This window comes from Phalaenopsis equestris, unplaced genomic scaffold (assembly GCF_001263595.1).
Source record: "Phalaenopsis equestris unplaced genomic scaffold, ASM126359v1 Scaffold000174, whole genome shotgun sequence".
Classification (NCBI taxonomy): Eukaryota; Viridiplantae; Streptophyta; class Magnoliopsida; order Asparagales; family Orchidaceae; genus Phalaenopsis; species Phalaenopsis equestris.
The window spans coordinates 223,506-241,029 of NW_018164616.1; the positions used below are offsets into that span (position 1 = coordinate 223,506).

The 17,524-nt window shown below is 34.1% G+C and overlaps 1 protein-coding gene across 1 annotated transcript in view; it reads left to right on the top strand.

The window, feature by feature from the left end:
- The window catches only part of LOC110022177 (sodium/hydrogen exchanger 7-like), a 120,183-nt gene that overhangs the window by 6,100 nt on the left and 96,559 nt on the right, over window positions 1-17,524 (top strand). Inside the window, exons 2-5 of the mRNA XM_020720992.1 lie at window positions 4,560-4,610; window positions 4,726-4,817; window positions 11,051-11,128; window positions 11,200-11,357. Coding sequence (XP_020576651.1) covers window positions 4,560-4,610; window positions 4,726-4,817; window positions 11,051-11,128; window positions 11,200-11,357 — 379 coding nt within the window. The remainder of the gene's footprint in view (window positions 1-4,559; window positions 4,611-4,725; window positions 4,818-11,050; window positions 11,129-11,199; window positions 11,358-17,524) is intronic.

A 17,524-nucleotide genomic window follows, 5' to 3' on the forward strand; every position in this document is an offset into this window, starting at 1 on the left:
GGACAATGAACTCATGCCTGACCCTCTTTGTAGCAAGAAAATTCTTGAATTTTTGATCACGATACCTCTATTATCTGTTCTGAGACACTTCAGCTTCAAGTCTGTCTAATTTTTCTATCATAACATTTTATTTCTTAAAGACTTCAAATACATCATATTTCTGCTTTAAAAAATAAACCCATACATTTTTTGTGTGATCATCAATCAATGTTATAAAATAATGAGAAACTCCAATGGACTGAACTGGATTAGGACCCCATACGTCAGTATGCACTAACTCCAGTACTCCAATGGACTGAACTGGATTAGGACCCCATACGTCGTCAGTATGCACTAACTCCAGCTTTTTTGTTTTCACCAATGATCTGCTCTCGGAAAAGAAACTTTCTTCTGCTTGCCATAAATACAATCTTCACAGAAATACACATCAACAAATTTTAGACTCTGAAGCTTTTTCTTTGAAAGTAGAGATTTCATACATTTCTCGCTCATATGACCAAACCTACAGTGCCACAGACCTAGTCCGCCCTGGTTTTTACCGCATCAATAAAATCAATCATTTTATTGATCGAATAAAAGGTTTCTTCAATGTTGGCCCGAGTCATCACCAATGCCCCTAGGTCACATTCCACGAATCACCTGTGAAAGTAGCATGAGTCCTCACTTTGCCAGCTGACTCATAGATATATGATTTTTTTTCAAAGTAGGAATATGTCTAACTTTAGTAAGCTTCGAGATTGCTCAATTCGACAACTTAATATTAACATCACCCTTTCCTACTATACTGCAGATCTTGTTATCACCCAAATAAACTTTTCCTAGGTCACATTGAGTGTAGTTTTTAAATACCTATTTATTGGTGCAAGCATGAAAAGAGACCCCTAATTCCACTATCCAGGATTTAGTGCTGACATTAGTAAAAATACTACTTTCTTGTCCTCTACCATCAACCTTCGTTGGAGCTTTACAACCATCTTGAAATGATCTTTCTTACCGCAGTTTCAAATTTCTCCCATGCTTGACTTGGGCTTTCTTTTCTTGGACTTGGATCTGCCTTTGCATGCATTCTTGCTTTGATTCCTTCCCTTGTTATCAACATTCAATGCAGAATTTGAAGATTCACTATTTGTTGTTTTTTTGCGAACTTCATTCAGCATCAGACCCACTATGTCACTGAAGTTCAACTTCGAAGTCCATAAAGAATTTACTCACCGTTGTTACCAAACCATCCCATCTTTCCTGCAATGAAGTTGATGTCACGAGTACTCTGACCTCATTATCAAACTTAACCCCCACAAAACACAACTGACTCATTACAATGTTGAAGTTATTGAGATAATTTGTCGCTGAAGTGTCTTCCATCATCTTCATGCTGAATAATTTATTTATTAAAAAAGTTTTATTGGAAGTAAAATGTTTTTCATACATCTTGGCCTGTGCCGTCATCAGATCCACCGTAATTCTCATTCACAATGTTGAACGCAACAGATGAGGAAAGTGTCAATCTGATCAAACCTAGTGCCGTTAGATCCAACACTTCCCATTTCTCCATAGAGATAGATTCATCTTTTTTTATAATTCCTTGTAGTGACAAATAAATTTTTTTGATACAACAAATCCTCCACCTGCATCTTACAGAGTGCGAAGTTTGTCCCAGTGAACTTTTCCAACCAGAGCCTTATGTTTTCTGCTATTGCTCCCACTCGAATTGAACATCACTCTGATACCAGTTTGTTAAGAAAACTATTGCGAAAGAGTCTCATTTTTAATTTCACCGCGGAATAAGATCACAGGATTCAAGAAAACTGGAACAAAAAATTTAAACACAGAAGTACAATCAAAATAATCAGAAAAACACACAGGAAGTTTATGTAGAAAAACCCGAGAGGGAAAAAACCACGGAGCTACTCCATAAATTTCAATATATAATTCAGAAAGTTTTATAAAAAAACTCACACAAGTTTCTACTCCACACTCACACGAGGAAACTTACAGGTATTTTGATCCACGTTAAAATTATCTGTTTTTAGTGCATATTTAATGATCATTTTATGCATATTTTTAGTGATATTGCACTTTAAAGGAATGTATTTTGTATGTTTTTGGTTTCAGGTACATGTTATTGATATTTAGAGAAAATGCGAGAAAAATGAGCAAAAATAATGCAAAGTTGAATATCATCATAGCGCCACCCCTTGGTGCTATCGTGCTAGAGACGTGAGCAGAGGGCGCTATAGCGCCCAGATTGACGCTATACCGCCAGTAACTTCCCTTTTAGAAGGTCCATTGATTTTGACCGAATTTTAAAGGGGTGTATGAAACAATCATTGGTTATTTTTAGAGATCTATTAATATGCACAAAAATTGAACGAAAAAGAGGATTTTTTGATAGCATTTGAAGGCTTTAGGAAGTCTCACTTTTGTGTTTTAGTATGAATTTATGTGTGTTTTGTGTTGTAAGAGTAAGAGTTTGGAGATTTCTTCAAGAAGACTCCAAAATTTGTGTTGGGGAGAAGACATAAGATACTTTGTATTTATGTTTAAGTTTTTGTTTCTAAGACTTGAATTTCAATACAAATTTGATATTTTTATTTTATTCTCCATGAATTCTGAGTAGTTCCTCTTCTTTTTCCTTGCTTTTGGGAATTAATCTTGTGGGATGAGAATGATTTAAATATTATTTTTTACCTTTAACAATTGTGATGATATTTTCACCGATTCTTCATTAACTTTACAAATTAGTCACTTGTAATGTTAAAATCCGTTGAGAAATATAAAAACCCGAGAGGGCTATGACTTCACCCAACTAGTGAATGACACACTTCATTTTGGGCAGAACCGTTGCGATCACATAAGGGGGAGTGCAAATTGATAGAGAGATTAGTTTTGATGGACGTAGAATTGATGTTTCTAGTGTGACAGACTAAATTCTTTTTCAAATTCGGTTTAGAGTTTGAATCGTAAGGGTTCCTAATAGGTCCTATAGAGAGGGCACAATGGGTAAGCGTAGAATTGATGTTTCTAGTGTGACAGACTAGATTTTTTTTTCAAATTCGGTTTAAAGTTTGGATCGTAAGGGTTCCTAATAGGTCCTATAGAGAGGACACAATGGGTAACCTGAGGAAGAGAGGCCAGAATCTACCCATCACTACTACAGAAACTAGTGAAAAACTCTGAATTAACCAATGTTCTTTGCTAGGACTGGGAGGGGGTAAAGAATAAAAATGCTCTTATTTGTCACAATACATTATCATATTTTTAATCATTAAAATCCTTCATAGATTAATATCTCATTGCAAAGTGAAATATCTTTAGATATTATTTAAACTCGTTAGAATTATTTTTATTAAACTGTTAATTATAGTTGTTTCCATCTGCTTTAATTTAGTCTTAAACGTTGCTATCATTTTTTTTTTCATTTAAATCTGCAACTTAGATAGAATTTGCTCTTGAGTTTAGCAAACCAATTTAAATAGTTCAACTATTCTCGTGGGATCGATACTAGAGGTTTTTAAGGAAAATTCTATATTACTTGGAACGATACATATACTTACGTAGTATCTATAGTGTGAAATTTTATTATTTATTATCCATATCATTTCATTTATTCACACCAGCCGCTGAATATAATTTGGGTTAAATTTTTGACAATATTTTGGAGATTAAAAAATGCACGTAATTGCGAGTCATGTCAGATTTGCGTCAACAAACATCCCTCTTAAGATTCAACACAAAAATTACGCTATAGCACTGAAATCCACATCTTCGACATGAAATCCACATCTTCGGCACTCCTCATATTCACAAGGATGCTTATCAAAAAATACAAAGGAAAGAAATAACAAAACTCAACAAAAAAGCTTGAAATCGGTATTAAAAACTGTAATCCTGTCACTAACTGTTCCGGGCGCTTGGGCATCGATCTCTCGGGTAGCTGGCGCCCTAGTGCCAGAAGTTTACTACGAGTTGAGGCCATGTTCCGAACAAAGATCATGCACCCAACTATTTTGAGGTCTAATGTGAACAACTAGTTTATAAGAAAACACGAAATTATTACTGCTAATGAGGCTCAAAAGTTGTGAATTTTTGTGGGGAACTCTATTGATGAGATATGCGGCTAAAAATGTTTTGGGATATTTGATTGAAACATAATGGAACAAGTAGCTTTAAGGAGTTTTTATATTAGATATCATTATAGTGTAATGTCTGATTTACCCTTAGGCAACACTACAAGTTTGCCACTCCTCTGCTAATATTAACAGCTTTGTATTGTTTTTATGATTAAGATGAATAAGATGTTTCAGCAATTATCTTTTTCAGACTTTTCCCATTTCTTCTTCCTCTCTTGTTGTCTTGGTCATTAAAGTCTTCGTTCATTAAAGTTTAGGTACCATTAAATTTATGGAGATCGTAACTGCATGCTAAATATTTTCCAAGAAAAATGATTATTTCTTTTTATTTTTCATTTGTATTGTTTGTTTTTAATTTTTCAAATTAAAATCATTATTATGATTTCCTTTGAAATAATTTATCAGTGTATTTTGTTTTTTCATTTTCAGAATACGGAACACACCATGGCTTGGGCAAGCTTGGTAGTGGGATACGTATTTGTGAGTATTTGTAATATGATTTTATATTTATTTATAATAAATAATTATAAATCTAAAGCAAATAATTTAGAGCTACTCATATTTTCTATTTCTGACATAATAGTCTAATTTACAGGGGCAAATATCAATCCTGATTTGCTATTATTTGTTTTTCTTCCCGCCCTACTATTTGAAAGTTCATTTGCAATGGAAGTGCATCAGATTAAGGTATACCATGATGCTAGATATTTTTTCAGAGGTTTATGCTTTATAATTTCGCCACTACACATATCAATCTGTGAAGCTATAAGAATTTCTAAGGCGATTGACCTTCCACTATAAAAGTATTCAAATAAAGTTGCAGTTGCACTTGCACTGATATAAATTGTGCAAATCAAATCAAGCGAGCAAACCATCACTTTGTATGACGGATCATCTGAAATTGTCTTTCTAGAACTTATTGGTGCAAGGAATTATTGAACTATTGCTATCTTCTGCAAAAATTAACAACATGATGGTGGGAATTTTAGTTTTCAATAGTCTTGATAATTTGTACTTTTGACCACTATTGTATTACTTTTGAAGTGTCACGACTTGACTTAGTGCTTGGAATTAACTAAGGCGAAAACAGAAGGCCGGGCGGTGTTAATCGAACTTTTAGTTTCATATTATACTACTAACATTTTAAAATCTAAAATAATTTTATAGTGACACTAATGAATTTAAATAACATAAGTTGAGAATTACCTTTCTTTCGATTTCGACATAACCTTCTTTTTCTTCCCAACTCTAACCTAAGTGTTAAATCTGAAATTGTGAGTTTAAAATAAAAGTGAGCTAACCATAACAAGCGAATACTTATATTCTTAAACTATGGTAATATAATGAAAAAAGAAAATAACATGAATGTCAATTAAACTTTATGTAAGTCAATATAAGAGCATTTGATGGTTACCATCTAATATGATTATTCAAGATTATTTTAAATATTAATTACGTTTTATTATATCTTTTAAATATCAATATTTTTTTAATCTATATACAGCCGTTGCAGAAAGACCGTCTAAAACTTGTACCAATGAATGTGCCTAAATATCAATGTCTATTTATATTTACATGCATGTGTTCCTTACTGTTCTCTTGCTAGTACCATAAATATTTGAATTCTATTATAGTTAATGTGCACATGCAACTATACTATAAAAACCATCATATAATAATGATCATTTCATTTTCACTTGTATAATAATTAATACAATTTATAGCATTCAATATTTTTGATAATTTAAACTATGCTAAATACATGCATCATTTCTATAATATGAATAAAAATTCAGTAGAACTGATAAATTATGAGTATGCAGTGATATCCATATAACTACAATAACAATAAATGTATTTGATCTAGAAGAGGCAAAAATATTACCATAACATAAGAATACGAGTACTCACTTTGATTTCATCTTAAGAAATGATTATTTCAAATTTTTAACTTTATCTTTCACAACTTAAACTTTCTCACATAATTATATTTCATAATATTCTAACATTAATATGTAGCAATTTATAATTAAACTAATTTTAAATGATTGTCAAATAAACATTAATCTTACATCCTCATCTCTTATTCTTTAGCACAATCCGACCTCGATCTACCTTTTTAATTTGCTTTGATCATTTTTCCACATTTAATCATTAATATTAGTTTATATTTTTAGTATAATTTAATATCAATTTATGCTATTTAGTATAATTTTAGAATAATTAACTAATGAAGTAAAGTAACTTGTATAATAAGAATTTGGAACCTTTACTTTAATTGTCATCAACTTTTCTTGATCCAAACCAAATTTTCCATGCTTTTATATTTTATAATTATGAGTTTTAAATTCATAAATAATAATTAATACTATTCAATTAAATATAAAACATATCCCAAATTAAAAATCAACCCTAACCTTATAAAGCATTGGTTCGGCTCAGTCTAAATCTCCCGCATGAGAGCAAATCCACAACTTTCACCGCCACTCCTCTTCTCCTCCTTCCTATTCGCGCACAAAGGCGCTCTTCTCCTTCGTCCCGCTAGAACCCGCACCACAGGCATTCAATTCTTTCTCTTCTTTACACAAGAAATCATTGATGCTCCTCTTCTTCTTTTTGTCTGCTCGGATTGGTTTTCTCTCACCTCCTTCTTGCACGCAAGGTGCTCCTTCCTCTTGCTTCCTTCGCGTGCAAAACACACGCATGCCTCTTTCTCACTTCCCTCCGCTTGATTGCAACATACACATGGTTCATTCATCGTCAGTGTTGCCTTCGGCTTCGAGCGATGCTTGTGGAAGCCATAATTTGCGCTCATCGATCGACTCACCAAGTAAGCCGTTCACGATCAGAGTATTTACATGCGATGTCATGACCTTACCCGGGATTTGGAATTAACCAAAACGAAAACAGATAGTCGAATGGTGAGAATTAAAATTTTTATATTTTATTGCTATTTAATAAATGAAAGAACCCCTAATTAAATTAAATTAAAACATTATATTTAAATTTACCTCGTTTTTGTTTGTTTCATGTCTTCTATAAATATTATCCCTTTCAATTAAATAAATCTGAAAAGTTAGTTTAAAAAGAATAACATGCTAAACAAGCTAGTAAATACTAACATTCCTAAACTACAGTAATATAAGAAAAAAAAGTAAAATGCATGTCAGTTAAAAGGCTGTCTTCTCTTTTTTCTAGCGGCTTGCCTAGCTGCTTTGGAGATGACCTCGACGATGCGTTCCTATGCGAGTGCACTTGTCGTTGACTTTCCTATTCTTTCGTGCTCATTTTTCATGTTCAGAGCCTGGTTTTCATATTGACAAGTTCTGCAATGTTTTACAATCTTTCCACAATGCTCTTGAAGGTGGTGGTGATCACACTTTCATTAAAAAATTTGGTAAAAAAATGAGAAGTATACTATTATTCTCACTAAAATTGAAACCAGTATTCTCTCGTTCTCTTGACGTTTTGTTCTAGTGGGGAATTTTCTTTATGGTCATCCAAAACTTGAGATTATTCGAAAAAAGTTTCCTCTCGCAGTTTGACGCACCCGAGTTTGCTCTCATCGCCGCAGATTGACGTGGCTGTCTTCTAATTTTTCTAGCGGCTTGCCTAGCTGCTTTGGAGATGACCTCGACGATGCGTTCCTATGCGACTGCACTTGTCGATGACTTTCCTATTCTTACTCGTGCTCATTTTTCATGTTCAGAGCCTGGTTTTCATATTGACAAGTTTTGCAATGTTTTACAATCTTTCCACAATGCTCTTGAAGATGGTGGTGATCACACTTTCATTAAAAAATTTGGTAAAAAAAATGAGAAGTATACTATTATTCTCACTAAAGTTGAAACTAGTATTCTCTCGTTCTCTTGACGTTTTGCTCTAGTGGAGAATTTTCTTTATGGTCACCCAAAACTTGAGATCATTCGAAAAATTTTTGATTTTATGAAGCTATTGAACAGTTAGAATATTGGATTACTTGACGATCGACATATACTTATTCATCTTATGATGCCGATTACACTCGCATTTTTTATCGAAAAGTTATCAAGATCGACAACTGTTTTATGAGAATTCTAAAGTGGAATGTCGATTTTGATCCAAAAGCGGAGTCCCCTATCGTTCATATTTGGATAAAGTTTCCAGAATTAAAATTATATTTGTTTTACTTGAAAATTCTCTAATCCTTAGCAACTGCTTACGGTAAGTCTCTCAAGGTTGATAGTCCTATGCTTGCTGTCACCAGACCTTCTGTGGTTTGTGTGTTAGTTGAGAGAGATATTACTGAACCAGCTCTGTATTAAGTATGAATTGACACCACTCACAACAGATATTTGTAAAATGTTAAAATAGAACCACACCCTCCCTATTGCTCTCATTGTAGTATGTTTGGCCACAATTCTACTATTTGTTATCGCTTGCATCCTCATCTAAGACCAAATACTGCTAAAGATCAGTCACCTACCATCCCTGTTGAGAAGGTGCAACCCGATCTTCTTTCCAACACCGCAGTTCCCGATGAAGAACACCATACTACAAATACATATCCAAATGTGCTTATATCTCTCACTGTTATTGAAGAAGACCCACTTACATGCTAAGACACACGAAATTGTTCCTTCGATCCAATTAAAGATTAGCTGGTTCAATAAGTAGTTGTTTCTAATGTTCAACACTCTACACATGCTCGACACACTTTAGACCAATTCACTGATTAGGTGAGCCAATCTCCGGATGAGGAATGATAGGTCTATTGCAGGAGGAAGAAGAAGAATGGAGGCCGATTCGAGCTCGGGAACTTATTGGATTACACATTGGTTATCACTGACAATGACACTCATCTTACCAATTTATTAGCTGGCTCCTTTTCTAGAACTAGAGGCAGATGCAAGACAAAATTGAGTCGCTCTCTAGCTACCCTATACTCCGTATTTTGTCACTTTTTGGTTTTTTCTTTTTGTCTCTCATGTATTTTTTGTATTTTCTATTTTTGGAACCATTTGAATGTGGTGGTTATAGTGTGGCCAGGGTGTCATGTTTGGGCCCTCCCACACAATCAACATTTGAATGTGGTGGTTATAGTGTGGCCAGGGTGTTATGTTTGGGCCCTCCCACACAATCAGTATGTATCTTACTTTCTATTTAATATATTAGCCATTGAGCTTTTTTAAAGAAAAATATAACCGTCATAAAGACTGTCTAAAAATTGTACCACTTAAGACACTTCAATATTAATATCATTTTCTATAAACTTACACGGATGCCTTATTGTTATTTCATAAATATCATAAAAAAACAACTCTATCACAGTGAGTCACGTACATACAAATTTTCTATCAAAATCACTATTTATTAAGAATATATTTTATACACATTTGCTTATCAGGCTTATTCTCAATGGGAAAAAAAATCCTACCTTTTCCTGCACGCTAGTCCTCACATTCTTCTTTGGCTCGATCGCCTTTGCACGCGAGAGATCCGTATCGAAAGCCTGGCTTCGGCTTTCTCTCCCACACGAACGCATGAACTCAACGCTTCCCTTCCCTCTCTGTGATGTTTCTTCATGTCCTCTTCTTCTTATCTGGTACGCTAGGGCACAAACTCTCCTTCGCCGCTCCGTCCTCCTTTGCTACTCGACCAAGTTGTCGTCGTCCATTGCCTCCGACTAGGAAGCTCTAACTTGTGCCGTTAGGCTCTTCGGTAAGTAACTCTTTTCTCTGTCGCCCCTTCTATGCGAGATTTATACACGAAAGTATTCATTCGGCTTCCCGGCTGTTCAATTTCTCTCTTTTTCCTTCGGTTTCCTTGACTCCTTACTACAACTTCTTCGGCTTCGTCATTTTCTATTCCGTCTGATCGTTTCTTCTTCCCCGAGTAACTGAAACGAAACTTTACATGTGAGGTCAGAATTTAATGAAATTACCTCACACATAAAATTTTGATTTATTCAATGAAATGAACATTGAACTTCCACAGGCCTGGTTAAATTTTGGAAGAGAAATTTTTATTCAACTAAAGTTAATGATTTATATGCCTCAAAATATTTATTGTTTGGCATGCGGTTGAGTTAATCAAGGGCAGTAAAGTCTAAGTATAGACTTTAAACCTTATCCAAAAATCATGAATTTAAGGCAATCACATAATACACACAAATGGCTGAAAACTGGAATATAATTTTTAATTTAACCAAGTGAGTTACAGGTTTCAGAATGGTTATTTATGGACTTTTCATCTTTTGGTTAGTCTATATATTTGGCTTGTGATCGACTCAAATTTACACAAGATAAACATCAAATTTAGACTTGAACCTAATCCGAATTTAGCAATTAAAAAAATCGAAATAACATACTCGCACTTTTTTAGAAGGCAGCCCATAGACAATAACGGTACATACAAATGGTGGCATAGATATAATAACGATATTCCTAGTAGCGTTAAATTCACATTATATTCTCACATTAATCTAATTGGCATGGAAAAAATTGGCTTTGATGAATTGTGCTTTTATTCTGACCATGATGATAACGTAATGGGAACCTTAGGTAGCACTTGAATTGAACTTGATGGTAACAAAGAATCAATCTGATCTCTTACAAAACAATGCAGGCCAATCTAAATTTGGGAAATGTCAAATACATCCTTTTTGATGACCATCATTACATGCATGTCTCAAACTATAGAAATTATAAAATAAAATAAACCAGCTAATATATTTTTCTCGTATCATTTCTTTCTGCGATGCTACTAACGCGAAATGCAAATGACATGGTTAAATTCATTCAAAATAGAGATAATGGTAATCATCACAAAAGTTTGCTCTTAACTGGTGCGGGAGGATAAAATTTTATAAAACTAACCCTTATGACAAGGCTATGCCCTTTAATGGTTATCAAGTTTATTTTAGCGACATGTTGCTGCAGAGATGTTTTATGCAAATGTTGCTACTCGCCGGACCTGGAGTTGTACTATCGACCTTCTTCCTTGGAACAGTATTAAAGGTATTCTTTAACAAGGTTAGTATTTCTTGGTGAAATGTGTACACTATTCTAATTTTAACTTTACTTTGCAGTTTACATTTCCGTACGGGTGGGACTACAAGGTGTCATTATTGTTGGGAGGTCTTCTTAGTGCCACAGATCCTGTTGCAGTTGTGGCTTTATTGAAGGAACTTGGAGCAAGTAAAAAATTAAGTACCATTATTGAAGGAGAATCTTTAATGAATGACGGGTATAGCTTTTTTGTTAAACGTTTGTTCTTTGCTTACTTGGCTACTTTTGGTTAAACATTTTTACTCATGAATCTTCTGAAACAACTTGGATCTTAAGCCATTTGTTTAACTTATTAATTATTCAGAATACAATTTTAACCTACATATCCACTTTGGGTTCTGCAATTGCAAATTCCAATACTCCTATGTCAGATTTTTCTTTTTCTTATATTTTATTTTATGAAATTGAGGGTTGAGAAAAATATATTTAGTTGGATTGAGCCCGAGAAATGAGTGAGTTGATGCAGCATTCATATGGTAAGATAGATAATTAATGGAGATAGAATAGATTCCTTCGCAGGTGATATAGTTTTAATTAATGAGATGGTCATTAAAGTTTAGTGAAATGTTTGAACAAAAACAACAACAACAACAACAAAGCCTTAACTGCACTATGTGGGGTCAGCTACATGAATCCATTTTCTCCATTGAGTCCTATTTAGTGTCATATTTTCATTTAGTTATAATAAATTAAGATCATTTTTCATACAATAAGCTTAAGTTTTCCTAGGTTTATCTCTAACTTTCTTAACGTAAGTTGAATCTAAAACATCAACTCCTAATCAGATCATCAGATGGTCGACGTTTAATGTGACCAAACCATCTAAGACGACTCTCTCTAATTTTGTCAGTAACCGGAGCTACACCAACCCTATCGCAGATATATTCATTTCGCAAGTGTAAAACCACTCATCCACCTAATCATTCTCATCTCGGTGTTATGCTTGTCTTTTAAAGGCCAACATTCAACGCCATAGAGCATTGCGGGTCTCACCAACCTCTTATAAATTTTTTCTTTCAGTCTATGTGGTACTTTTCTATCATACAAAAGACTCGAAGCTTTTCTCCATTTCAACCAACCAACTTGAATTCTACTATTAACACCCCATCTATATCACCATTGCTTTGAGCAACAGACCCTAGATATATAAATCGTTTACACTTTTTAATAATTTGATCACCCAAAGTTACACTTCTGTCACTAGAGCTACGCCTATTAAAATTACATTCCATGTATTTAGTTTTAGTTCTACTCAAATGAAGTTCTTTAGACTCTAATGTCGACCTCCATAATTCAAATTTATCCTGGGCGTTTTTCCTGGGCTTTATCTCTCGTCTTTTCCACGAGAAGGATATCATCAACAAAAAGCATACACCAAGGTACATTCTCCCATAAATATCCAGTAAGACCATCCATAACTAAAGCAAAAAGATACGGGCTTAAAGCCTTGATGTAATCCAATGGAAATAGGAAAATGTTTGGTCAATCCACCTTCAGTTCGAACACAAGTAACAACTCCAGTATACATATCTTTAATGACTTGAATATAAGTCATATCAACATCTTTCTTCTCAAAAACACTCCAACAGACATCTCTTGGAACCTTATCGTAAGCTTGTTTTAAATCAATAAAAATCAATTGTAGATCCTCCTTATTAGCTTTAAACTTCTCCATTAAACCTCTTAATAAAAGTATGTCCATGGTAGACTTGCCCGACATAAAACCAAATTGATTATGAGAAATCTTTGTAATATGTCTTAACCTGTGTTCAATTACCCTCTCTCATAATTTTAAAGTATGACACATCAAATTAATTCCTCTATAACTTGCACGCTCTTGTGCATCACCTTTATTCTTAAAAATGGGGATCAAAATACTTTTCCTCCACTCCTCAAACATCTTTTTAGTTTTTAAAATAATATTAAAAAAGTTTAGTAAGCCAAGAAACTCCGAAAACCCCTAAATATTTCCACATTTCAATTGGGAAATCATCAGGTCCTACAGACTTTCCCCCCTTGATTTTCTTTAAAGCCTCCTCAACTTCTTTTTTAAAATGCGACGGTAAAACTGAAATGTTTTATTATTATTAATGATATTAAGACCACTGTGGTCGATCGTATTTTCAGAAACTTCATTAAAAAGTTTGTCAAAATAACTTACCCACCAATGTTTAATATATTTTTTCATGAAAAACAATTTTTGATTTTCATCTTTAATACACTTTACTTGGGTTAAATCTTTGCTTTTCTTTTCTCTTTGTTTGACTAGGTTATACATATATATTTTCACCTTGCTTATATCTAATATATTATAAAGATCACTAAAAACATAATTTTTAGCATCACAGATTGTTTTTTTAGACTCCCTACGAGCTGTTTGATATTTTTCCCAGTTCTCTAAGTTTACAATTAAACCAATTTTTATAACATAATTTCTTATATTTTATCTTTTTTTGCACTTTATTATTCTGCCAATAACTATTTTTATTTATAAAAAAAATTTCTTTTGATTCTCCAAGTATATCTTTTTCTATTTGTTTAATAGTGTTTGTTACTTCATCCTACATAACATTTGCTTTTCATGAACATCCCAAATTTTGAAATCTTGAATTTTACTCGTAAAATATAATTTTATTTGTGTCTTTTAAATTTCTCTATCTAATTTTACGTTGATGAGTCCTAGCATTCTTTGTTTTACAACTCTTCATCTTAAAATCTAAAACTAATAATTGATGTTGTGTACTTAAATCCTCACTTAGAATGATCTTACAATCTTTACAATCTTGACTATATCTTCTTTTCATAAGAAAATAATCAATTTGTGTTTTATTTGACCCATTCTTATAAGTAATAAGATTCTTATCTCTTTTCTTGAATAAAATATTAGTAATAATAAAATCATACGCTAAAGCAAAATTTAAAATGACTTTACCTTCTTCATTCGTCACTCCAAAACCGTAACCACTATGAATATTTCTGAAATCTTCTACCACTCTACTAATATGTCCATTTAAATCTCAACCAATAAAAAATCTTTCTTCAAGAGGTATCGTTTGTATTAAGTTTTCTAAGTCATTCCAAAATTTAACTTTAGTCCCTATATTTAGACCTGCCTGAGGAGCATAAACACTTATAAAATTAAAAATCTTAGAATCAATAGTAATCTTACAGGCAATAATTCTATCACCAACTCTATTAATTTTTACAACAATATATTTCAAATTCTTATCTTTAATCACACTTACACAATTTCTAGTGCGATTCTTACCAGAATACCAAAGTTTAAAGCCTAAGTTTTCAATCTCCTTAGACTTTTCTTCCACCCATTTAGTTTTTTGAATAAATAAGATATTAATTGACCATTTAGTCCGAAGTAATGATCTTCTTTAAGGGTTTGATTGGTGCTATAACAGTAACTCGATTCAACGGGGATATTTATCCTCCTATATTTCCCTTCACTTGCTCGTTGTCGTCCCACCTACGCCAACCGTTCTTGTTTTCACATTCGCCAATCCCTCTATCGTAACCCCTCCCCTTCCTATTTTCATTGTCGCCAAACCCTCTCCCATTACCACCTGCTACATTCCCTCTTCTGAAACCCCTTCTCTTCCTAGATTCCCTGCCGCCAACCCAAGATCCCCTTCCGTTGTCTCCCCAAACCCCTCTACTTCTCAATTTGGTGCCATCATGTCCATTCCAATCCCGCTGCCCCCATGGCCTTCTTGAACCTGCTTCCTTAGCCCACTACACCCGACTACTTGCCGTCGTAACCCACTATCCACCTTCGTTTCGACCATAAACCTCCACTTCCATCTACCTCACTGCTGTACTATAACTCCTCCCACACCCTTTACCGCTGCCGCAACCTCAGTCCACCATCTCTCTTGCCACTCAACCGAGATTCGCAACCTTCCACTCGCCCAAAGGGTTTTTTTATGTTGTGTTTGTTAATTTTGTATTGTCAAGAGTCCTTGTGTGTAACCTTGTTGAATTTCAACAATAATGGTTTCATTTCTATTATGATTTGGGTTAAGTCTGATATCATTCAGTATCTGTGTTGGCATAATCTTAGTCATATTCTTAGGGTTTCATAGCATTCGCCTTATTCCTCCACCAAAAAAATTCTCTCATTCTCAAATCATATCCAAACTTTGACCGAACTCTGATTTCCACTTGCTGATTTTCAAAATCAGCAATTCTAAATCAATTTTTACACCATTTTTCACCTCCCCACTCTAAACTCAAGCCATGCCCCCAAGAAAATATATGCCCAAGCCTATTGAGGAAGAGATACAACTAGAGATCCATCAACTTCAACGGAGACTTGCAGACATTGAGGATGAAGCCTAGACGGGACTTACCCTCAACGGTGACATGGAATGTGGAAGATGCGAAAGAGACGAGAATTTCAACCTTTTTGAAAGGGATGATTTCAGTGATGAAAAAGAAAGGCTATGACTTTTTGGAATCCAGTATTTGAGTAGATCAAGAGAGGAACCCACATATGGAGGACACAGAGACTTTAGATTAAAGGTGGATCTACCAAAATTCGATGAAGGTATGGATCTAGATGATACCCTTCTTGTTGTCACCCCGAACATGTTGCCATCATATCCTTCCCCAACTGCTGCCCCATGTCCTTCACCAACTTGCTTCCTTAGGCTACTACACCCGACCACCTTCTGTCGTAACCCTCTATCCACCTTCCTCCCAACCATAAACCTCTACAGCTGTACCATAACCCTTCCACACCCTCTACAGCTGCCGCAACCCCAATCCACCATCTCTCTTGCCGCTCGGCCGGGATTTGCAACCTTTTCCCTCGATCTCACCCTTGTCCTCGCCTTCGCCCTTGCTCTAAGGGATCTTTTATGTGATGTTTGTTATTTTTCTCTTGTCAAGAGTCTTTATGTGTAACCCTGTTGAATTTCAGCAATAATATTTTTATTTTGTGTTGTGGTTTGGGTGAATTCTGATATCACTTATGTTTGATAAATTTAAGTATTTTCAAACTATTATGGAAATTAATGAAAATGTAGATGAGTATGTACCTTTTGAAGTTAATATTTTGGTAAGTTAAAATGTAGAAGTGCCATGGAAATTTTGTGTGATATGAAGATAATATCCTGAAGGCTTAAATTTAAATTTTATAAAATTGTTGGGCCAATAATAGTGTTTGTATCTAAATGTTTGGTTGAAAAAAGTTATTGATATCTAAGTTTAATGTGCTTCAATGGGATTGATAAGATCATGTGTGGCAAAATTAGGAATGGTAAATAAAAGAATGATTGTATTAGAGAAATAGCTGGATGACAACTATTGAAGATAATATGCTTGAATGTAAACTTAGGTGGCTTGGACATGTATACTGAATGATAGAAAATGTGCATGCTGGATGTGTAAATAAAACTTGTGTTGGTGGACTATGAAGAAAATGGGTATATTTAATGTTACATAGATCAAAGTTGTGCCAAAAAAGTTGCATAGAATATGCTTTAACACTTCCAAAGCAAGAACAAATGAAAATGAGAATTTATATAATCCTGACCCAATATACTTGGGATATGACTTACGATGGTGATTATGTCATAATGTAAAAAAAGTTCATAATGTTGTGGGAGATGTATGATTAAAACAAGAAAATGAATTTAAGAGATTCAAATTAAAACTTTGAATAGGAGCGCACGGACATGGAAAAATAGAAGAATCATAGATTTAATGTGGAAAAGCTAGAAAACCAAAAAAACCCACAGAACCACATCACAAGAAGACACCCACGATAAAAAAATGACAATAATAGTACAAATTACACCATAATCAAGCCTCTCTAATTTCTGAAACACTTCAAAAATTATCTCCTTTCTTGATTGCACAAGAGAAAATAGAAATCCAATACCACATACTTGCTGGTTTGTCTTTTAGTGATTGCCATATTTCTGCAGTCAAATTGAAATATAAACACCGAACTGCATAAATTCGGTTACAGGCATCTGAGCACTTACCTTCAACACTGGAATTTTGAGTTCAGTATTTTCTAAATCAGAAACAAAAAAAAAAAAAAACAAATGTATCTTTGCTTGTGAGCATCACTCATGGGCACAAATTGTCGAAGGCTCTATTTTGGAAGCCTAGAATGGGCACTGTAGTGCTCCCACTAGCGTCGGGGCGCTACTTAAGTGCGAGAGCGCCACCTCGGGCACTGGTGCGCTCGAAGAACCCTTTAGCCACTTCAATCAGGCTCTAAAAAATAACAATCTCTTACTTGGTGACTGATTTTAATTAATTTGACTCCAAATCTTTACCATCTTTATAATAGTGTACTGTAAATCTCTCTTGCCACTCAAC